The sequence below is a fragment of the Lepidochelys kempii genome, chromosome 7, assembly GCF_965140285.1.
Source record: "Lepidochelys kempii isolate rLepKem1 chromosome 7, rLepKem1.hap1, whole genome shotgun sequence".
NCBI classification, from domain to species: domain Eukaryota; kingdom Metazoa; phylum Chordata; order Testudines; family Cheloniidae; genus Lepidochelys; species Lepidochelys kempii.
Genome location: NC_136386.1, coordinates 100,560,776 through 100,583,183, shown reverse-complemented (window position 1 = coordinate 100,583,183; position 22,408 = coordinate 100,560,776). Strand labels below are relative to the sequence as shown.

The following is a 22,408-nucleotide window of genomic DNA, read 5'->3' as shown; positions in this document are numbered from 1 at the left end:
CCCTCAGGGGAGCTGGCAACCTCAATGGTGGCTGCCAGGCCATTGGCCCTTCTGCACCCCCGGGCCTATCAGGAGCGCCAAGGGGCCCCATCCAGGGCAAGTTACTCGGTGCAGCGGTCCCGGTCCCAGTCCCCACACCGATGCCAGACTTCCAGCATCCCCCAGCTTAGACCGGAGAGTCCGGCACCAAGCCCGGTGCCATCCCATGGACTCCCCTCCCTGGCCTGAGCCAGGGGCCCCCTGAGACTCAGGACTCTGCAGGCGTGGCTCGCTCGGGTGTACCACCCAGGCAGTGACCCCCAGACTTGGTAGTGACGGCCCCAATGGATGTGCTGGACTCCCTGCTGTGGTGGCAGTCCCAGCCAGTGGTTTGCGAAGGCATCCCCTTTGCCGCTCCACTTCCGGACCTGACGCTGATGACGGACGTGTCAGACCACGGATGGGGGGCTCACCTGGGGGTCCTCATGATGCAGGGGTTGTGGTCCGAGGCAGAGCAGTCACTCCATATCAATGTGAAGGAGCTCAGGGCGTTTTGTCTTGCCTGCCAGACCTTTCACGCCACTCTGAGTGGTCACAGCGTGACAGTTCTGACAGACGACACTACTGCCATGTTTTATATAAACAAGCAGGGCGGGGCTCGTTCCTCGCCACTCTGTTGGGAGGCTCTCTGCCTCTGGGACCTTTGCATAGCCCACTCAATTCACCTCGAGGCGTCCTATCTCCCGGGGGTGAGGAACGAGCTGCGGACTCCCTCAGCAGGTCATACCGCATGCATGAGTGGACTCTCAGGGTGAATGTCGTGCTTTCGCTCTTCCGCAGGTGAGGGTTTCCCCGGGTAGATCTGTTTGCCACCAGGGCCAATGCCCAGTGCCCACGTTTCTGCTCATTCCAGGGCCGCAGCCTGGGCTCACTCGCAGATGTGTTTGCAATCCCGTGGAGAGGGGGCTTAATGTATGCCTTCCCCCCGCTCTCCAGGGATAGGGCGGCGGTGATCCTCATCGCCCCAGCCTGGGCCCGCCAACACTTGTACACATCGCTCCTAGAGCTGTTGGTGGACGCCCCAGGAGTCCTGCCCCTACACCGGGACCTCATTACGCAGGACGGTGGGCGGCTTCTCCACCCTGACCTGCAGTCACTGTACCTGACTGCGTGGAGGCTCTGTGGCTAAACGCCCTGGAGAGCCAGTGCTCCCTTCCTGTGTAGCAGATTCTGCTTGGCAGTAGAAAGCCCTCTACCAGGGCTATATGGCCAAGTGGAAAAGGTTCTCGTGTTTGTGTGAACCCCGACAGGTGTGGCCGGGCCAGGCCCCAGTGCAGGCCGTTCTGGAGTACCTCCTGCACCACAAGCAGCAAGGGCTAGCCCTGTCCTCACTCAGAGTGCACCTGGCGGCCATCTCTGCCTTCAATCCGGGGTTCTCGGGGGGCTCGGTGTTTTTCCACCCAATGGTGGGGCAGTTCCTTAAAGGGTTGGAGAGGGTGTTCCCATACTCCCGCCCACCAGTCCCTCCATGGAACCTTAACCTGGTCCTTTCTAAACTCATGGGATCCCCTTTCGAGCCCCTCGCTACCTGTTCTTCCTCCACCTTTCCTGGAAGGTGGAGTTTCTAGTTGCCATTACCTGGGCCAGAAGGGTGTCCGAACTGAGGGACCTCACCTCTGAGCCACCATACACAGTATTTCACAAGGACAAGGTGCAGCTCCGGCCGCACCCCAAGTTCCTCCCTAAGGTGGTGTCCCAATTCCGTCTGGGCCAGGACATTTTGTCTGCCGGTGTTCTTTCCGAAACCCTGTATGGACCTGAGTCACTGCAGCTTGCACACCTTGGATGTGCATTGAGCGCTAGCATTCTATTTGGAGCATACCAAGCCCTTTCGCAAATCTGCGCAGCTGTTTGTGGCTGTGGCCGAGAGGTTAAAAGGCCTTCCAGTGTTAAAAGGCCTTTGGGTCAGTGGATTTAGTCTCGGATTACAAGCTGCATCCGGGCATGCTATGAGCTCTCAGGTGTTCCAGCCCCAGCGGTCACGGCCCACTCGACCAGGGCGCAGGCAACTCCCACAGCATTCCTGGCACAGGTCCCGATCCAGGAGATCTGCAGAGCAGCCACCTAGTCCTCGGTGCACCCCTTCACGATCCACTATGCGGTCAACCAGCAGGCCAGAGAAGATGCGGCAGTTGGCAGAGCAGTCCTCCGAGCAGTTGTTCCGTGACTCCTACCCTCCTCCAGAGGTAAGCTTGTAATTCACCTAATATGGAATGGACGTGAACAAGCACTCAAAGAAGAAAAAACGGTTACTTACTTTCTCATAACTGTTGTTCTTCGAGATGTGGTGTTCACGTCCATTCCACCACCCACCCTCCTACCCATCTGTCGGAGTCGCCGGCAAGAAGGAACAGGAGGGGGTCGGGCTGGCAGGGGTATATATGCGGGACACAGTGGCGCCACTCGGGGGGCCCGCCGGCCCGACGGGAGCCACTAAGGGAAAAAGTTTCCGACTCTTGTGCACACGGCGTGCGCACACCTAATGTGGAATGGACGTGAACAGTTACGAGAAGGTAAGTAACCGTTTTTTGTCTGCAGACTTTGCCACCTCAATGTTTTACCTCCCTTTTCTGGATCATTTATGAATGTGTTGAATGGTCCTAACACAGATCCTTGGGGGGTTCCTCTATTTACCTCTCTCCATTTTGAAAACTGACCATGTATTCCTATCCTTTGTTTCCTGTCTTTTAACCAGTTACTAATCCATGAGAGCAGCTTCCCTCTTATCCCGTGACTGCTTAAGAGTCTTTGATGAGGGTCCTTGTTAAAGGCTTTCTGAAAGTCCAGGTACACTATATAGACTAGTTCACTCATGTCTGCTTGGTTGTTGACGCCCTCAAAGAATTCTAATAGATTGATGAGGCGTGATTTCCCTTTACAAAAGCTGTGTTGACTCTTCCCCCAACATATCATGTTTATCTATATGTTAGTTAAATCTGTTCTTTACTATAGTTTCAACCAGTTTGCCTGTTAGTGAAGTTAGGCTTACCAGCCATAGTTGCCAGGATCGCCTCTGGAATCTTTTTTAAAAATTGGGTTACATTAGCTATCCTCTAGTTATCTGGTGCCAAGGCTAATTTAAACAATAGGTTACATACCACAGTAGTTCTGCAATTTCATATTTGAGTTCCTTCAGAACTCTTGGGTGATTGCCACCTCTTTCCGGTGACTTATTATCTCTGCATCCTGTCGTGAGGTGACATATACCAAGTCAGTATGAGGATAGTTGAAATCCCCCATTATTATTGCGTTTTCTGCCTTTGTAGCTTCTCTAATCTCCCTGAGCATTTCACAGTCACTGTCACCATCCCAGGCAGGTGGTTAGTAATAGATTCCTACTGCTATGCTCTTATTATTCAAACACAAAATTTCTAGCTATAGAGATTCTATAGTACAATTTGATTCCTTTAAAATTTGTATTTATAGTTCCACTCCTCCAGCGCAGCCTACTCGGTCAAGTCTATTGTCTTGTACCCTGCTATTACTATGCCCTGTTGATTATCCTCATTCCACCAAGTTTCCATGATGCCTATTATCCTAATGTCAATCCTCTTTTATCCTAATATCCTATCCTATATCCTATTATCCTAATGTCAATATCCTCATTTAATGTCTGTCACTCTAGTTCACCCACCTTATTATGTAAACTTCTAGGATTTGTATATATGCACTTGTACATTTTGTAAATTAATAATAGTTGCTTGCCTTTGTATTTAAATTGAACTCTTTTACATGTGACTGTTCCTCACTGGCTCCTACTTGTACTTCACCAACTTCCTTTCTATCCTCTTTATTAGGACATAGCGTTCCCCCATTAATAATTTCATCCCTACGTCTTTGCCCAAACCATGTGCTCTTCCATACCTGTTGGATTTTCTACAGCTGTTAGTTTTAAAAAATCCTCAAAAAAACTTTTCAATTTTTTGTTTCAGTAATGTGGTTCCTTTTTGGTTTAGATGGAGCCCATCCTTCCTGTATAAGCTTCTCCTTTCTCCAAAGGTTCCCTGATGCCTAATAAACTTAAAACCCTCCTCCATACACCATGGTTTCATCCACACATTGATACTCTGCAGTTATGCCTGTCTTGCTGGCCCTGCACATGGAACTGGAAGCACTTCAGAGAATGCTACCATGGAGCAACTGTTTCAGAGACTCATGAATGTGGGAGCATGTCCTTGCCCTTTCCTGTCAAGCTAGGGTTCTGGTGATGAGGAAGAGGCTTACCCACTCAGTTCAAGTTTTTTCCAGCCCAGTTTGGTTCATTCATTTGGACCCTCTTTTTGACTATAAAAACAAATGACTTATTATGGCCTGGATGCTGCAGGTTATGAGGCTGAGAGCATTGGTATTTTTGACTGATTGGAGATATTTGAGAGAAGTACCAGGAAAAGTTTCAAATGGTTTCTTTCTCTCAAGAGTTCAGATAGGGGTATGTGGCTAATGTAGGTAACTCATTAACTCAAGCCAGAGATCCAGGCAATGGGGTAGCTAGTGGGCATAATGGATAAAAATATACAAAGTCCTCCAGTGCCAGATCAGCCATCTATAAGCTGTGTGCAGAAATTTTGCAGCAAACAAAGGAATACTTGGAGGTGTTACCATCAGGGAGACTGCCCTGGTTGCATCCTAATTCACAGGAACAGTTTGGTAGACAGTGGAGTTTTCATAGAGGAAACTAAAGGGGCTTGACAACAAGGGAACCTTTGCAGGAAGTTCTGAGTCATGGAAGTGTACAAGAAAAGCCACTAGCTCTGTTATGTATTTCTGTGTATGCTTCTGTTTGGATTTTGTGAAGGGAAATCATGCCTCACCAGTCTATTAGAGTTCTTTGAGGGTGTCAACAAGCATGTTGACAAGGGTGATAGAGTCAGATGAGTTGACTGAGTGGAGGATTTCTTTGTTACTACCTTTGGGAGTGGCGGGTGTTACAGTGTTGTAACTCCTAGATTTCATGGAGTACTCATAGTCCCCATGTAAGGCACAAGAGTTACTTCAGATAGTGAGGAGACTGGGTCTTTTGGCAGCAGCGTAGAACTTTAGGAATTGGGTCCAGGGTTTGCTGCACAGTGATAGACACTGATATCCGTGAGCTTTTTGAGGGGAAAGGTATGTTAGATTGTGGTTGGCAGGGTTTCTTAGTTGACACAGCTTTTAGACAAGTGTTGGTTCCCTGAAGGGGATTTTTTGTAGAAAGTGGCTGTGTAACGCAAGCTGGATATTAGGAAGTAAAGAGTTTCTCACTGGGCAGAGGGACGTGAAGTTTAGGAAAGCCCTCAAGAATCCTACTGTGTAGTTAAGGCAGTCAGTTTTGGGAAGAGAATTATTGTTAAACCTTTTTATTGTGGTAACACCCAGAGGCCAAACAAGCCAGAGCCTCATTCTGCTATATAAATATTTAAAATATATCCCCTGGCCCAATGAGTGTACAGTCTAAATGACAAAATGGTGGATGAGATAACGGACAGGGAAGAATTGGGGGGTAAGGGAGATAGGGTAACAAAAATAATAGGATATGCACAATTCTTAACCAGTCAGGAGTTCTAATCACAATTCACTGCATGCCTGGCCATTATCAAGTTGCTGTTTACTGTAGGCATTTGAGGGGGAGGGATAGCTCAGTGGTTTGAGCATTGGCCAGCTAAACCCAAGGTTGTGAGTTTCAATCCTTGAGGGTCCATTTAGGGATCTGGGGCAAAAATTGGGGATTGGCCCTGCTTTGAGCAGGGGGTTGGACTAGATGATCTCCTGAGGTCCCTTCCAACCCTGATATTCTATGAGTCTGTGATTAGAGAAGAGGTGAATTTTCAGGAGGAATTTAGAAGGAGTGGCTAATGCTTTGGTTTTTCAGACAACCCAGGCTAAAGTTTTGTTTTTGTGTGAGTTATCAATAAAAGTCAAATCCCAGGAAGAGAGTAAGTTTGGGCTAAATATATTTGTATGTTGATTTTGTTCATAGGACGGTGGAAACTCCACTTATTTATGCTGAGATACTAAATTTATTGTTTTATTTGTGGATTATAATGTTCTGCAGCCATGTCTTTAACATAGGTAGTGAGGGGTGGGAGCATATGCAGAAGAAATATAAGAATGTGTAGCAAGTTGCTTAGTAAAAGTACTTTTAGGTGTTATGTTACTGAAATATTTCAAATAGAGTTATCATCCTTACCTAAAGGGGACAAAGGGGATAAAACCAGAAAGAACTGGATTGGGGGTTGTGGCTCAGAGGTGGTTTTATTGTTGTGTAATATTATAGTAGTGCCTAGAAACTACAACAGGTTGGTGTCCTATTGTCCCATTATGACCGTGCCTATTGTTCTAGGCACTGTACAATCATAAAACATTTCCCAAAGAGGGTACAGTCTAAAAGGTAGCACTGACTCTACAAAATCTTCGTCTGTTATCACTCAAGCATCAGACGATTCCTTCCCAGGCATACAGTGCAGTTAGGGCTGAACGGGTTTGAAGTAGGTTTAGTGGGTTTGGAGGGTAGTGCATTCTGCATGTCATCCTTTTCTACTCTGTCTGATGTTCCAATAGGGAACTTGCACAACAGCTAATGCTGGAACAAAGGGGAGGTATGACATAGACATGGGCCAAGGGAGCCAAAGGCAGTATTGTTCCTGAAAGAGCTGTATTGCCCAGGGAAGGGAATAGGGAGAGGACACCGCTACGTGGATTCATTGGCGCTGTGTGCAACTGTCGTGAAAGTCATGGAAATAGAGCAGCCTAGTTTCCTAGTGAAAACTCAGGGTCCAAAAGGTTTTCAGATTGCCCCTTGTACACAAGGCCAGGACTCCAGGCTTCATAAGAAAAGAGTGTAGAGAAGTTATGAGGGGTAAACCTAGCATTCTTTTTCACTTTTCACAGATTCAGTAAAAGTAATTCAGGGTTATAATATTTAGATCCCAGGAAATTTCATGAGATTCACTGTTGAATTTTTGGCAAATGCATAGCTCTGGGGAGAGATTTGGGGAAGCATGGAAGCACTGGACCACACTATTTTGAACCCTGTTGATCCCAGGGATTTTTCTGCTCACTTATTTTTACTTTTTGCTCCTTCCCATGCTTCACACAGTTCGTCACTGACCTGAAATTGAACTTCATTTTCTGAAGGAACAGTCAATTATAACATGTATAATTTTGAAATATTTACTGTAACATCGAGGATTATAAATGCTAAATTAAATACTGCCAGTATTTAATCAAGTTGAAAGTACATTTTAGAACTGGAAATCTTGGCTACAGCTAGGTTTTTAGACTGAATTATTGTGGAAAGAGTAAAAGGTGGAGATTTTTGTGTGTAAGCCAATACTAGTGTTTCAGTTTGACACCTAATTTAGCGCACAAAACTTGTTGTGTTTGATGCCTTAGCATGTGAACTCTGGTTAATAATTTCAATACCACATCTACATTTTTAGTGATAGTATCTCTGAGTTGGTATGTAATTTAGAGAACTTTGGCCTTTGAAAGGCGCATGATGCCACTGGGGCACATGCTTTTTCAAAGTCACAGTAGCATGCCTGGAAAATGAGGCTCTTCTGTATAGAACATGAAGTCATAAATCATCCTAATATTCTCACCGATAAATCTTCCACAATGAAAACCTTTTGATACTCATTTGTTATTAGTGACAAAGAGGACTTAATTCTGTTGGCTAACAATGGTACTCCAATTTTATATGTCGCATTTAACAGTCTAATGAGATATGAATATACACATACTGTGCTTACATTTTTGTTTGGGTAGCTGGACTCTAGAGTCTTGCTGTACAGGATTTCTTTGCTAAAGAACAATTTTTTTCTAGCTAATAAAGTTTAAAATTATGAGAGATTTTGACACAGCAGATTTGTCAGTATTATAGTGGAGAGTGAAGGTGGAGTTCATATGTTACCTAATCAAAATTCTTCAAATGATTCATTTACATCAACCTAAGCCAGAATACAGACAGAAGACAGTTTATTTAGATTTATTAGGTTTGCACTTTTAAGGGGCTTTTCATTCATTCTCATCACAGATTTAACATAGGAACTGGGAAAAAGTATAGTGTTAGGCAAATTTTATTTGTAGTGGAGGGAAATGAGTAAATTTCAGTAGCCAAATACCTTCTGTAGTCAGAAATCTTAATCTCCAATGTTAGGATTTTTTTAAATTGAGTGTTTAGGTAACCTTAAAGTAATAGTTTGACACACACTCAATTTTGTTTTTCATATTTATTGCTAGTAGTGGAAATTTTTTAAAGTATTACTGTGGATTATATGAAGTTCTGATTTGAAAAATCTACTTTTTTGTAGCACAGCAGTACTTGCCACAATATGGTATGTTACTTGTGTTATTGGAATTGAAGTAGTTGAATGTTGTTCAGGTAGAAATGAATGGACACCTAAATCACTGGACAAAGAGGATGGGGTCCGATTTAGCACCTACACAATTACTGTAATCTCCTTTTTTGTGCCACCAACAAATAGTGTAGGGTTTGGGCATGGCTTTGGATGTGGCTAGTTCGTGTACAAGGTGTTCCTTATGAAATACTACTCAGTTAGTATTGCCAGCACCATCAGCTGATGTACGTTCTAGACAGGACTCAAACTATTGCTCATCTCCAAATACAGTTCATGCTTTTATTAACACAATTATCCCTGTTCTCAAGTTCTCTCTGTTGGATCTTCTCTTCTATCAGGAAAGGGGAGGGGGAAGCACCTGTTCATGAAAAATGCTCTGTGGGAATACGTATGTAGGCACTCAGAATTTAGATACAGCTCTAAATCCTGCTTAGATGTTTTGTAATTTATAGTATTTTGTTCTTTTTGTTGTAAGAGTGTTCCAGCTGAGTGCTGTAGAGCAGGCTTCCTCAAACTTTAGCACGTGACTGCACTGGTGAGGCCTGGAAAGTGCCTTTGTGGTGCCTGAAACTCTATTGTTTCTGTCCTTTTTTATTTACAGATTTCAAAATAACATGCATGGGATTTTCTGTGAGATCTCCTGTTGTTTATTTCAGCTCCAGTGTAAGTTTTTCTTATGCATCCATCAGAAAAGCAGGAATTAAGCAAAGCTTCTCCTGCAGTGACTCCTTCTAGTTGCTCATCTGTTCTCAGTGCCCCCTCTTTTGGTGCCCAGCCAGTGGAGCAGGAGATGGAGTGGGAAAAAGAGAAGGGGAGAGAGAGATTCACATAGTATCAGTCTGGCACTGTATAGATACACATTTCAAGTCACTTTTTTTTTTCCTGGAGCCTAACTTCTCCCAAAATTTGAATGTATGTTGGATACATTCAAATGTATGTATGTTGGATACATTCAAATGTATGTATGTATGTTGGATACATTGTTCAGATTCACTGAATAGCGAGAAGAATGAATATAGTGAGAAGCTGTTCTAATTACATGAGTCTTCCTGAAAGAGAGTACTGAAATTCCACTGAATCTTAACAAACACTCTAATGTGTTCTAAGAGAAGTGTCATCTGAGAAGCTATTATGAAGTCTTCACAGATTTACATCTGTGGCTTGGGTTAATGAGTAATGGCTTGGGTTAATGAGTTCCTGTTGCAAACTATACTTTGCCCTGTATACAAATGGGGAAAAGCTTTTGATGGCAAATATGTTTTTCCCTACAAAAGTTAATCACCAGTTTATCTTGTCATTTTGGTCTAGCCATAACATTATTCATAATCCTTTTATGTTGTAGGGGTTTTTTTTGTTTTTTTTTTAAAAAGACATACAGTAGGGGTGGCCAGCCTGAGCCTGAGAAGGAGCCAAAGTTTACCAATGTACATTGCCAAAGAGCCACAGTAATATGTCAGCAGCCCCCAATCAGCTTCCCCCCCCCCCCGCACTTCCAGCACCTCCCGCCCACTGGCAGATCCCCGATCGACACCTCCTGATCAGCTGTTTCGTGGCGTGCAAGAGGCTCGGAGGGGGAGGAGTCAGGGCATAGCAGGCTCAGGGGAGGGGGCCGGAAGGGATGGAGTCGGGGCAGGGCCTGTGGTAGAGCCACGCTTTGAGCAGTGAGTACCCACTGGTACACCGGAAAGTTGGCGCCTGTGGCTCCAGCCCTGGAGTCTGTGCCTATACCACAAGCCGCATATTAACTTCTGAAGAGCCGCATGTGGCTCCGGAGCCACAGGTTGGACACCCCTGACATACAGCAATTAAGAAAAATAATAGAAAATACTTTAATTTCATAGTATACAAATAAATATTAAGTTAAGTTGTTTTACATAATATGCACCTGAATATTGCCATTCCACCAAATGGGAATGAAGAATCATACACGGTTTATACCCCAATATTCCTTTTTGACAAAGAATAATAATTTTGTTTTGAGAAACTCTCCACGTGAATAATTTCAAGCCTATCCTCTATTTGTAGGAAAAGATGACCTACGGGAAAAAATGTCAAATGAACAGCAAAACTGAGTTATAAAAATGCTAATTGGATTACAATCAAACTAAATAAAAGGAGAAACAACCTGGAGCACAATTGTTAAACAGAGTGCAGTTCACAGATTATCAAAGAGATCTCTTTCAGTTTGAAGGAAACAAGTTAATAGAAAAGCAAGTAAGTTTATAAACAGAAGTCTAACATCCACAACATAAATCCTTTATAATGACAGGTTTCAGAGTAACAGCCATGTTAGTCTGTATTCGCAAAAAGAAAAGGAGTACTTGTGGCACCTTAGAGACTAACCAATTTATTTGAGCATGAGCTTTCGTGAGCTACAGCTCACTTCATCAGATGCATCCTGTGGAAACTCTAGCAGACATTATATACACACAGAGATCATGAAACAATACCTCCTCCCACCCCACTGTCCTGCTGGTAATAGCTTATCTAAAGTGATCATCAAGTTGGGCCATTTCCAGCACAAATCCAGGTTTTCTCACCCTCCACCCCCCCACACACAAACTCACTCTCCTGCTGGTAGTAGCCCATCCAAAGTGACAACACTCTTCACAATATGCATGATAATCAAGGTGGGCCATTTCCTGCACAAATCCAGGTTCTCTCACCCCCACCCCCATACACACACAAACTCACTCTCCTGCTGGTAATAGCTCATCCAAAGTGACCACTCTCCCTACAATGTGCATAGTAATCAAGGTGGGCCATGTCCAGCACAAATCCAGGCTTTCTCACCCCCCCCTTTTTTTTTCCAAGGGGGACACACACACACACACAAACTCACTCTCCTGCTGGCAATAGCTCATCCAAACTGACCACTCTCCAAGTTTAAATCCAAGTTTAACCAGAACGTCGGGGGGGGGGGAATAGGAAAAAAACTAGGGGAAATAGGCTACCTTGCATAATGACTTAGCCACTCCCAGTCTCTATTTAAGCCTAAATTAATAGTATCCAATTTGCAAATGAATTCCAATTCAGCAGTTTCTCTCTGGAGTCTGGATTTGAAGTTTTTTTGTTTTAAGATAGCTACCTTCATGTCTGTGATTGCGTGACCAGAGAGATTGACGTGTTCTCCGACTGGTTTATGAATGTTATAATTCTTGACATCTGATTTGTGTCCATTTATTCTTTGACGTAGAGACTGTCCAGTTTGACCAATGTACATGGTAGAGGGGCATTGCTGGCACATGATGGCATATATCACATTGGTGGATGTGCAGGTGAACGAGCCTCTGATAGTGTGGCTGATGTTATTAGGCCCTGTGATGGTATCCCCTGAATAGATATGTGGGCACAGTTGGCAACGGGCTTTGTTGCAAGGATAAGTTCCTGGGTTAGTGGTTCTGTTGTGTGGTATGTGGTTGTTGGTGAGTATTTTCTTCAGGTTGCGGGGCTGTCTGTAGGCAAGGACTGGCCTGTCTCCCAAGATTTGTGAGAGTGTTGGGTCATCCTTTAGGATAGGTTGTAGATCCTTAATAATGCGTTGGAGGGGTTTTAGTTGGGGGCTGAAGGTGACGGCTAGTGGCGTTCTGTTATTTTCTTTGTTAGGCCTGTCCTGTAGTAGGTGACTTCTGGGAACTCTTCTGGCTCTATCAATCTGTTTCTTCACTTCCGCAGGTGGGTATTGTAGTTGTAAGAAAGCTTGACAGAGATCTTGTAGGTGTTTGTCTCTGTCTGAGGGGTTGGAGCAAATGCGGTTGTATCACAGAGCTTGGCTGTAGATGATGGATCGTGTGGTGTGGTCAGGGTGAAAGCTGGAGGCATGTAGGTAGGAATAGCAGTCAGTAGGTTTCCGGTATAGGGTGGTGTTTATGTGACTATTGTTTATTAGCACTGTAGTGTCCAGGAAGTGGATGTCTTGTGTGGACTGGACCAGGCTGAGGTTGATGGTGGGATGGAAGTTATTGAAATCATGGTGGAATTCCTCAAGGGCTTCTTTTCCATGGGTCCAGATGATGAAGATGTCATCAATATAGTGCAAGTAGAGTAGGGGCTTTAGGGGGCGAGAGCTGAGGAAGCGTTGTTCTACATCAGCCATAAAAATGTTGGCATACTGTGGGGCCATGCGGGTACCCATAGCAGTGCCGCTGATCTGAAGGTATACATTGTCCCCAAATGTAAAACAGTTACGGGTAAGCACAAAGTCACAAAGTTCAGCCACCAGGTTAGCCGTGACATTATCGGGGATAGTGTTCTTGACGGCTTGTAGTCCATCTTTGTGTGGAATGTTGGTGTAGAGGGCTTCTACATCCATAGTGGCCAGGATGGTGTTATCAGGAAGATCACCGATGGATTGAAGTTCCCTTAGGAAGTCAGTGGTGTCTCGAAGGTAGCTGGGAGTGCTGGTAGCATAGGGCCTGAGAAGGGAGTCTGCATAGCCAGACAATCCTGCTGTCAGGGTGCCAATGCCTGAGATGATGGGGCGCCCAGAATTTCCAGGTTTATGGATCTTGGGTAGTAGATAGAATATCCCAGGTCAGGGTTCCAGGGGTGTGTCTGTGCGGATTTGATCTTGTGCTTTTTCAGGAAGTTTCTTGAAATTTGAATTTTGAAGTTTCTTCAAATCCAGACTCCAGTGAGAAATTGCTGAATTGGAATTCATTTGCAAATTGGATACTATTAATTTAGGCTTAAATAGAGACTGGGAGTGGCTAAGTCATTATGCAAGGTAGCCTATTTCCCCTTGTTTTTTCCTATCCTCCCCCCACCCCCGACGTTCTAGTTAAACTTGGATTTAAACTTGGAGAGTGGTCAGTTTGGATGAGCTATTGCCAGCAGGAGAGTGAGTTTGTGTGTGTGTGTGTGTCCCCCTTGGGGAAAAAAAAAGGGGTGGGGGGTGAGAGAGCCTGGATTTGTGCTGGGCATGGCCCACCTTGATTACCATGCACATTGTAGGGAGAGTGGTCACTTTGGATGAGCTATTACCAGCAGGAGAGTGAGTTTGTGTGGGGGGGGGGTGGAGGGTGAGAAAACCTTGATTTGTGCTGGAAATGGCCCAACTTGATGATCACTTTAGATAAGCTATTACCAGCAGGGCAGTGGAGTGGGGGGAGGTATTGTTTCATGATCTCTGTGTGTATATAATGTCTGCTGCAGTTTCCACGGTATGCATCTGATGAAGTGAGCTGTAGCTCACGAAAGCTCATGCTCAAATAAATTGGTTAGTCTCTAAGGTGCCACAAGTACTCCTTTTCTTTTTATAAATCCTTTAACGTTCCAGGTCAGCTCCTGATTCAGTCCTCAGATTCCAGCTTAATCATTTGCTTTTATTCTCCTTGGGTCATTTTTGTTACTCAAAGGATGTTTTATCTCAAAACAGGTTTTAGCTTGATGAAAATTTACAGTTAGGTAAACTGAATATGAAAAACTCCACCTCTGCAAATGAATGCTTATTTAGCATTCACCAGCAAACATGGCCCTGGCTCTCAATAAATAACATCTAGCAATGCAATCTAGTGCAATACAAATTGGCTCTTTCACCACAATTAATTATAATGTTGTAATAAAGCATTTGGATTCTTACAGGAAAATCCAGATGTATTTTTTTTTACTTGAATTATTTTTAAATATTTTGGCCTCCTTTCCATTTCTACAGAGTCTTTCATTAATTTTTAGGAGGAGATTTTCAAAGGCACAGAGGACAGGTAAGTGCCTAACTTGGGAGTTAAGCACCTTTACTCAGCAGTAAAAATTCAACAGCTAGTGAAGTCTTGCTAAAGTTGCGAACAGTTCAGTTCTCTGCTGTGTCACCTGTATATTTCTAGATTGTGTAGTCTGACAGCTTGCTTGTTTTTATGCTTCCTGATGGGTTATACAGCATGATATAGTAGCGTTCTATTTGGAGATGAGGATGGAAGGCAGACTGACTAATCAAATTGAAAGGAAGCTATTTTTGTTTCATTTTTGTTTTTGTCCTCTGTAACAAAATATGTATTCAACATCTCTCTGTAGAATACCACTCACAAATAATAATAATAATTAGAACTATTTCACTTTTCATATCTTTTCAAAACAATCCTCAAGCATTTAAACTTGGCAAACTATATCCAGGAATCTGTTCACTTACCAGCACATGACAATAGACCGTATTTTAGGACTGGACAGGGAGCATATCTCACTGAAACTGCAGGAGGAATTTTAAATAGATAGAAGGTAATGACAGAAAGTGAATTGCTAATAAAATCTCTAAAACCAGGTGGTTCTGGCTTCCCTTTTCTATGTAAAGAACTGCACCTTCAGCAACAGTTTCCTCTAATGCTACACTTGGGCACTGGTTCAGTATTGACTTAGAGAGAGGAGTGCTACATATTTAATCATTTAATGTAATAGTGCATTGTACTGCTTTAGTGTACTGCTTTAGTGTACAGCTTGCTGTAGCAGTTAGACTTTGTGATGCCCGTACTTAACCAGCCCAGTCATGCTTATGAGGTCTGACTGGATTGCAGCAATAGGTAATATGGAAAGTACGTTTTTTCTTTAAGTGCTCACATTATGGCATTCTCTGTCCTTCCACTTAATTAGAGACCGCTAAAATGTGACTTAAATTTAATTGGAAAAATGCAGCTCACGAAATTGACGTTTGCGTAATGGCATTTGAGCAAGTCTGTGGCCCATTCCAGCAAGTTGCAAATTTACTAAATGATAGCTGAATTAACCTAACTTTAGTGGACGACAGAGAGTGAGTTTCTATGTTAGCATGTCAGATTTTAAGCTGATGCTTGCCAAGACATAACTGATTAAAAATTGACGTTTTGTGCTTAACACTATACTGCCACCATCCTTACTGCCTTGTGACAAACTGTCACTCTGTGGTACTGTATGTCTAGCTGGTAGTTGAAAAATTAACCTGTTTTATGTTGTGGGTAGTATACTGTTGACAGTGTTTAGAAATAAGTCGTGTATGTGGTAGCTGCATGGTAGGTAATGTGTCATTGCAGGAATGTCATAAAATGCCAAACAAGCCCAAAATGACCAGAACGTGCACTTTTTTTTCACAAATTCTTTTTGTACTGGAAGTGGCTAATCTCATTATGTAATCTTACATCATGCAACTCCTATCTCTCTCCCCCGGCTTACTCCCTCTTTCCCCCACAAAAGAAAAAGGATATAGCTCTTTTTTCTTTCTCTAGTTTGCCATCTGGAATTTTCATTTGTGGCTAGGTAGTTAAACTTGATTTTGACTCAGATGAAGGCTCGCAACTCATTCATCTTTTTTGTATAATTTGTACTAAAATTGACCTCTGATGCAGATTCCTGATGTTTAGAATAATTTGGGCAAAATACAGACCATCTATAAGTAGATTCAGCTCTGATTTTTACCCTGTGTAATTAACAAATAAGAAATCCAGCCATCTATTGTGCCTTAAAATAACACTGTTAAAATTTATTACTGTGATTTAAATGGTTACAACTTAAAACAGACCTACAACAATGAAAAACCCATTAAATGAAAATCTAATCCTGGTAGCCAGTGTCTGCTATGGACCAATGCAGGTGTACCTGTTAATATATTCAGGAAAGGTTTCGATTTTTAGAAAGGGACTCTTCTCGCAGACTCCTTTACATTTCTGACATCTTCCTTTCCATTTTTAGCTAGCTCTCAACGTATTCCTGGGCAGCTTTCAGCATTCAAAAATGCTTGATGGATTTTTTTGGGAAGGAGCAAGATTTGAAGAGAGAGTCGGCAATCCCTTAGTGCAATGGAGTAAATGTCCACATAATGCCTTTCACGTGGCTGTAGAGGGGACTTCTGGAGTAGGGTTGTTTTTCCAGTAGCCTTTCCCAGTCAGCATGTGGGCTCGGGAGGGTTTAGTGGCTGTAGGAAGACTATATTTCAGTCTTAATTCCTGTAACTCTTTGTCTGGCTGTGCCGAAAGGACAGGAGACATTTGATGTGGTTTTAACCAGGCTGCAACTTTATTATTAGATTTCTGGGACTACCTCACAGATAAAAGCGTACAGTGCAGTAACCCCATGTTCATTCCATAATTATCTCTGGGCTTCCACCAGCTCCCCCCTTTTTCCATCCAGGTCCCCCCAGCCAATCCATTGCTGGGACCTTACCATTCACCAGCCCTCATAGGAGAGTTAAGATGGGGTATAAGAAAGAGGGGTTGACTCGCTGCCGTACCAGTCATAGGAGTCCCCATTCCCATTTTGTTCCTTTAACAGACACCTCCTTTTTACGTCCTTTTCCAAGCCATTTATCAAGTCACAGTATACCTTCCCTATGGAATACCTGCACTGGACATCCATAAAGAGGTGCTGGAAATTAGCTTGGCTGCTTCCCCCAAACCCGGTCGGATTCCCAGACATCTCTTACTGCTCTCTTTTATATTGGCCAAAACAAATTGGCACCAAAGCCTCTCCCCGCCAGACCCTGCATTAAGGCATGTCTGACCAGACAATTTTATTTTCTCCTGAAAAAATAGAAGGTTCAGTTTCAAGTCTCTTTGCTCTGTGCATTAATTCAACCCCTTTACACATTCCAAAATAGTGTTTTCCAAGGTGTGCCACCATTATATTGCTGACCACTGCAGGCCCATGCAGTGCACAGCAGTGGCATCAGCTGGTCAAATAACATGCTCCTCCTTCCATGCCAACTCATGCTCACCCCATCGCTGGATCCTGGGTGGCCAACCCTCAAGGCAACGAGGATGCGCGCCTGTTCATATAAAAAAACAATCCTGTGCCCACAGATCCACACCACTGTCTCCATGGCTGGTCTTCCAACATCTGGAATGAAATCACAACATGTTTATGTTGACTCATGACCCGAGGTCACGCACACATTTTGTATGCTTCCGAATGCCAATGCCTGGTTGCCCGAATTGCCCCTGCCCCCTTTCCCAGCTATATTGCTGCTGTTGTGACCTTGATTCTGAATAAGTGTGCACCAAATTCCATGGGGCAGAAGCAAGCTCACTACCTTCCTGGAGGATAACAGATTCTTCCCAGCCTCCTTGATCAGTCATTGACCATTGCAAGTTTAATATCCCTACTTGTCCCTGCCAGTGAACATCATGCAGTTCCAAGTCCCCTCCCACAGAGCCCCTACAAAACTCAGGAACTATCTAGCTGATCCGGAAAGCACCAAAAATTGCTATCAAGAATGCTGCTCTGAACAAGACCGTGTAGATCCCTAAGAATGTTATCTGTAATGGGCCAACATGACTCCTCCATAGGGCCATTGGAATGTGACAACCTGCCAGAAACCTTTGAGTTAAAACCACTGTGTGGACATGGATATCCATTTATCCCACTGATGAACGTAACAGCTGGGAGGCAATTCAAGATTGTTGAGGATGCCAGTTGGCAAGTTGCCAGCGACACCATGTACCGCAGCACCCTCTCCTCCATAATGAGTCATTTGGTGACTGGCCTTGTAATTGCATGAATATTAGAACTTGTCTTGTAGCTCTGCCACATGAGCAGAACCAGCTGCTCTCCATGCTACACTGATAACCATTCTACCCCAAGGTTCAATAGCGCTCAGGTTCTTGGCGGGCTCCTGGTGCCAGCTCCCTGCCTCAGCCTGCTCCATGTAAAAGAGGGCTTCACCACACAGGCTGCCCCTTTTAAGCCCTTCCATCCAGGGGATGAGTCAGCATCGCCACTCTGGGCTCTCGTCCCCTTTTGCAGCGGTTTTGCTTTCCTCTCTCCCCAGCCATAAAACACTGTTCCCTCCATTTGGCCAGCGAGACAAATTCCCCCTGCTTAAAAGTGTGTTGCAATCATTTGCCTGACGGAGGATTTCCTCCTCCTCTGCAGATCTTGCTGCTATGCAGCCTGCTGACTCAGACTGTGAACTGAGCACAATATGTAGTTTAAAGTACAACTCAGACTATCACTATTGCATTAAAATGTGACCAAACAGAACAGTTATTAGATTAAATTTTAGTATAGGACTTGCATTTTAATTTGTGGAGTCAATACATGTAGTAAATACAAGTCTTTTGGGTAAAATTTTCAAAAAGTATGAAGTGCCATTTTCAAAAGTGTCTAAACTCTGTTAAAAACAACATGGAGTCCGGTGGCACCTTAAAGACTCAGATTTATTTGGGCATAAGCTTTTGTGGGTAAAAAACCCACTTCTTCAGATGCATGGAGTGAAAATTACAGATATAGGCATAAATATATATTGGCACATGAAGAGAAGAGAGTTACCTTACAAGTGGAGAACCAATGCTGAAGGGCAATTCAGTCAGGGTGGATGTGGTGCAGTCCCAATAATTGATGAGGAGGTGTCAGTACCAAGAGAGGGAAAATTGCTTTTGTAGTGAGCCAGCCTCTCCCAGTCCCTATTCAAGCCCAAATTGATGGTGTTAAATTTGCAAACTTAATTACATTTGCAATGTGCAGAGCCAGATCCTAAAGCCTAGTGTTTCCTTTTGTGCTGCCCTAAGGGATTGTGCTGTCGTCCATTTGGGCATTTCCTGACCAGAGGTGAAGAACAGAGATAATCCTTGAGAAGGATAAAGATGATACAGCCAGCTCCATAGCAGCTGCCTCACTATATAGGCTGTGTATGGGGGTGGGAGAGCACATGTCTGGAAATGCTTTGTGTCAGCAACCTCTACCAGTGACATGCCCTCCTTTTCTTCCCTCCCCCCATGAGCTCTTACAAGGCTGCTTAACTTGGAGTAGCCTTAGGGTTGCTCCAGATTGTACTTTGGCTGGACCAAGCAGTCCCAGGGATCAGAGGTAGAAGTATGGGGAATATCACTGCTCAGCTGCACCTGAAGATCTGGCACAAATTCTGTTTCTGAACACCAAGAGCAAAATTAATATTTAAAAATGGTGATTTCTGATTTCTGAGACTGACACTTTTCTAACTAAAGCAACAGTGAGCTCATTTTGTTTGTTTGCCCAAGTTTGATATTAGGTTAACATGGATGCCTTTTTTCATTCAGAAATACATTATTTCTAAGTGTTAAGCAGCTGAAATTAGGGTGTATAATGCTATCAACCATATAGTGATTTACCGGTTAACACCATGATAGCATCCCCTGATGTTACCGCTATGATTCTGATAAGGCTGTCGGCATGACCTTGAGTTATTTACTTTGTAATTTATCAGATGACAGTACTTGTCTTGTCAGACACTTATTAAAATTCAGTGAAATCTTTGCTATAGATTCATAACATGTAGCTTTAATTTTTTTAGTCAAACTTTTTTACACTGTTTTCAACTTTACAAACTCATTGATGAAGTAACAGAACAAGGCAGGGACATTTTTAGCTCTGTGTAAGCCAATAACAAAAAGCAGTATGAAATACCAGTGGGCAGACACAAATATCTAACTAGGAGCAAGAAAAGGGGAAGGGGGAGGTAAATAATGTGCTAACTGATCTTGAATGTTTTGGTTTCAGTCATCAACAGGAGAAGCAAGTACTAGAAGAAGGGTGGGGGGGAATGAAAAAATAGAGTCCAACAAGAATTGTCAATTTCTTAATCTAACCACATGGAGGTGGAAATCAGAATATTCTGATGCTGTAACAGTGCAAACTCTTAGAATTTCTACTCTTGCTGTTGGCACAGGGAAATACCAACCTCCACCACTAAGGAGTTAATTCAGGACATTACTATTTAAATGCCTATTCATGTTAAAAGGGGGGATGATACAAAATTTATTTCATTTTTCAATTGATCTCTAAATAGCCATGAAAATCAATTTCTTTTCAGCATTCAATTAAAATCAACCATTTCCCTAGTTTAGGGTAAACTCATTCTAGATTAGGCTTGTATGATCTTGCAGAAAAGTATTGCTTGATCAGGATGAGCCTTTCTGCAAGGCAGGGGATCAGTATGTGAATACAGTTGCCATCATACCCTGGACATACTGCATTGGCCTCATAATTGTCAGAAAGCATGAAGCCAAGAGAAAAGCCCTTAAGGGTATGCCACACGTTTATTTAATCATTTAAGTGTTCCAAAATATTGGCTGTTGAGTAATCACTATGAAATCCAGTTATATGAACTGTAGGTTGATTCCAAACTAGAGTTCTAACCATTATAGCAGGAGCCAGTATTTAGAGAATTTATTCCTCTGATTTATTTTCTTTACACAGTTTAATTAGTCATTGCTCTCTAGCTATATAACTACAGATACAGGTATACTGAGGTCTGCTTTTTCATTAATAGTGCAGACTTTTGGTGAGAGTGTGTTTATATTTTTATTGGTTTAGCCAAGAAATAGAAAGATCTAATATCACCTCTGTTGTGTGGACTGTCTTATAAATTTGTTGATGGATTAACAATATTAGGAAAAATAATAAAAGACAGGGATCACTTGCAGTAGAGTATGTTAGGAGATTTGATATAATTGAAAGTAGAAATGTAAAACACCTTTTAGTAAATCTAATTGTCCTGTTGTCTGCATAGGACTCCTTCCGATGTCGTCTAGCACACATTAGATGCCGTAAAAATAATAAATAATTGTTTTGTATTTTCCAGTTTTAAATGACTCACAATGGGACTTTCACCATTTCCCTTGGAAGACTGTTCCATAGTCTAGTAAACTTGACTTTTAGGATTTTTTCCTGTCAATTAATCTAAATTTTTAATTTCCTTAACTCTTTGTTGTCACCTTGTTTGATTTTTCACAACCATAAATAAGTACATGTGTACTTCGACTATGTGTAGAGAGCAATGTCCTTTTTCCCTCTCCTTAGTTGTTGTTCTAGATATCTCCATTTTCATAATCTTTCCTTCAGAAGTCAGTATCTCCTGCTTTCTTGCTTGTTTTTTCAAGTTTAGTGTTGGGTAAGGTGTCGTGTTCTTCAAGTGCTTGCTCATGTCGATTCCATTCTAGGTGTTTGCACACCCACATGCACAGTTGTCAGAGATTTTTGCCTTAGTGGTGTCTGTAGGGTCAGCTGTGGCTCCCCTTTGAGTGTCACGCTCATGAGTTGGTATATTAGGCCGACCCTAGGCCCTCTCAGTTTCTTCTTACCACTCATGATGGTTGATTGGAGCGCCTCTTTTTGCAATCTGCAAGAGCGTTAGCAGTTTTTCATAGACTTTTGTTCTACCTAATCTGTACATAGTTAATAGTAGTTGGTTAGTCTTTGTAGTGTTAAGTTAGAGTACTTAGAGACCTGGCTGGGACTTTGTCCCTGAGCAGGGCATGCCCTGCTCTCCCGGTTTCAAGTCATGTGTGTCATGCAGCAGGCCAATGCCAATGAGTAACCCCCACGACAGCTGTCTGAAGTGTTTGGGGGAAGCCCATAGAAAGGATAGGTATCATATTTGTAAAAACTTTCATCCTCACACACAAAAGAGCTGGATATCTGCTTGAGGGCCCATCTCATGGAGGCTGCGCTTCGCCCTGGGTCAGAGCGGAACCCATGCCTTGCAGGGGAACCCACGCCGAATACTTCAGCTTCAGTGTGAAGCGCACCACTGGCCAACCAGGCTCTGCCGGTACCATTCCCCCTTACCAGTGCTGAAGAAGTGCCAGAAGAAGAGGAGCCCCTCAGCACCGAAGGACGAAGCCCTCTATGGAGAAAGAAGTGGTTCAGGACTATTTAGAAAAGCTGGATGAGCACAAGTCCATGGGGCGGCATGCAGTGCATCCAAGGGTGCTAAAGGAGTTGGCGGATGTGATTGCAGAGCCATTGGTCATTATCTTTGAAAACTCATGGTGATCGGGGAGGTCCCGGATGATTGGAAAAAGGCTAATGTAGTGCCCATCTTTAAAAAAAGTGAAGGAGGAGGATCCGGGGAACTATGGGCCAGTTAGCCTCACCTCAGTCCCTGGAAAAATCATGGAGCAGGTCCTCAAGGTATCAATTCCGAATCACTTGGAGGAGAGGATTCACCAAGGGCAAGTCATGCCTGACTAACCTAATTGCTTTCTATGACTAGATAACTGGCTCTGTGGATGAGGGGAAAGCAGACATGTTGTTCCTTGACTTTAGCAAAGCTTTTGATACGGTCTCCCACAGTATTCTTACCAGCAAGTTAAAGA

The 22,408-nt window shown here is 43.4% G+C and overlaps 1 protein-coding gene across 12 annotated transcripts in view; it reads left to right on the top strand.

Annotated features, from left to right (window-relative positions):
* Positions 1-22,408, top strand: part of MGMT (O-6-methylguanine-DNA methyltransferase) — a 369,933-nt gene that overhangs the window by 48,279 nt on the left and 299,246 nt on the right. For 4 of the 12 annotated variants that reach the window (XM_078853849.1, XM_078853847.1, XM_073354042.2 and 1 more), the window contains exon 3: positions 2,735-2,826. The exons of the other annotated variants lie outside the window; for them this stretch is intronic. In XM_078853849.1, the coding sequence (XP_078709975.1) occupies positions 2,791-2,826 (36 nt within the window). In that variant the 5' untranslated portion in view covers positions 2,735-2,790. The remainder of the gene's footprint in view (positions 1-2,734; positions 2,827-22,408) is intronic. 12 annotated transcript variants of the gene reach the window in all.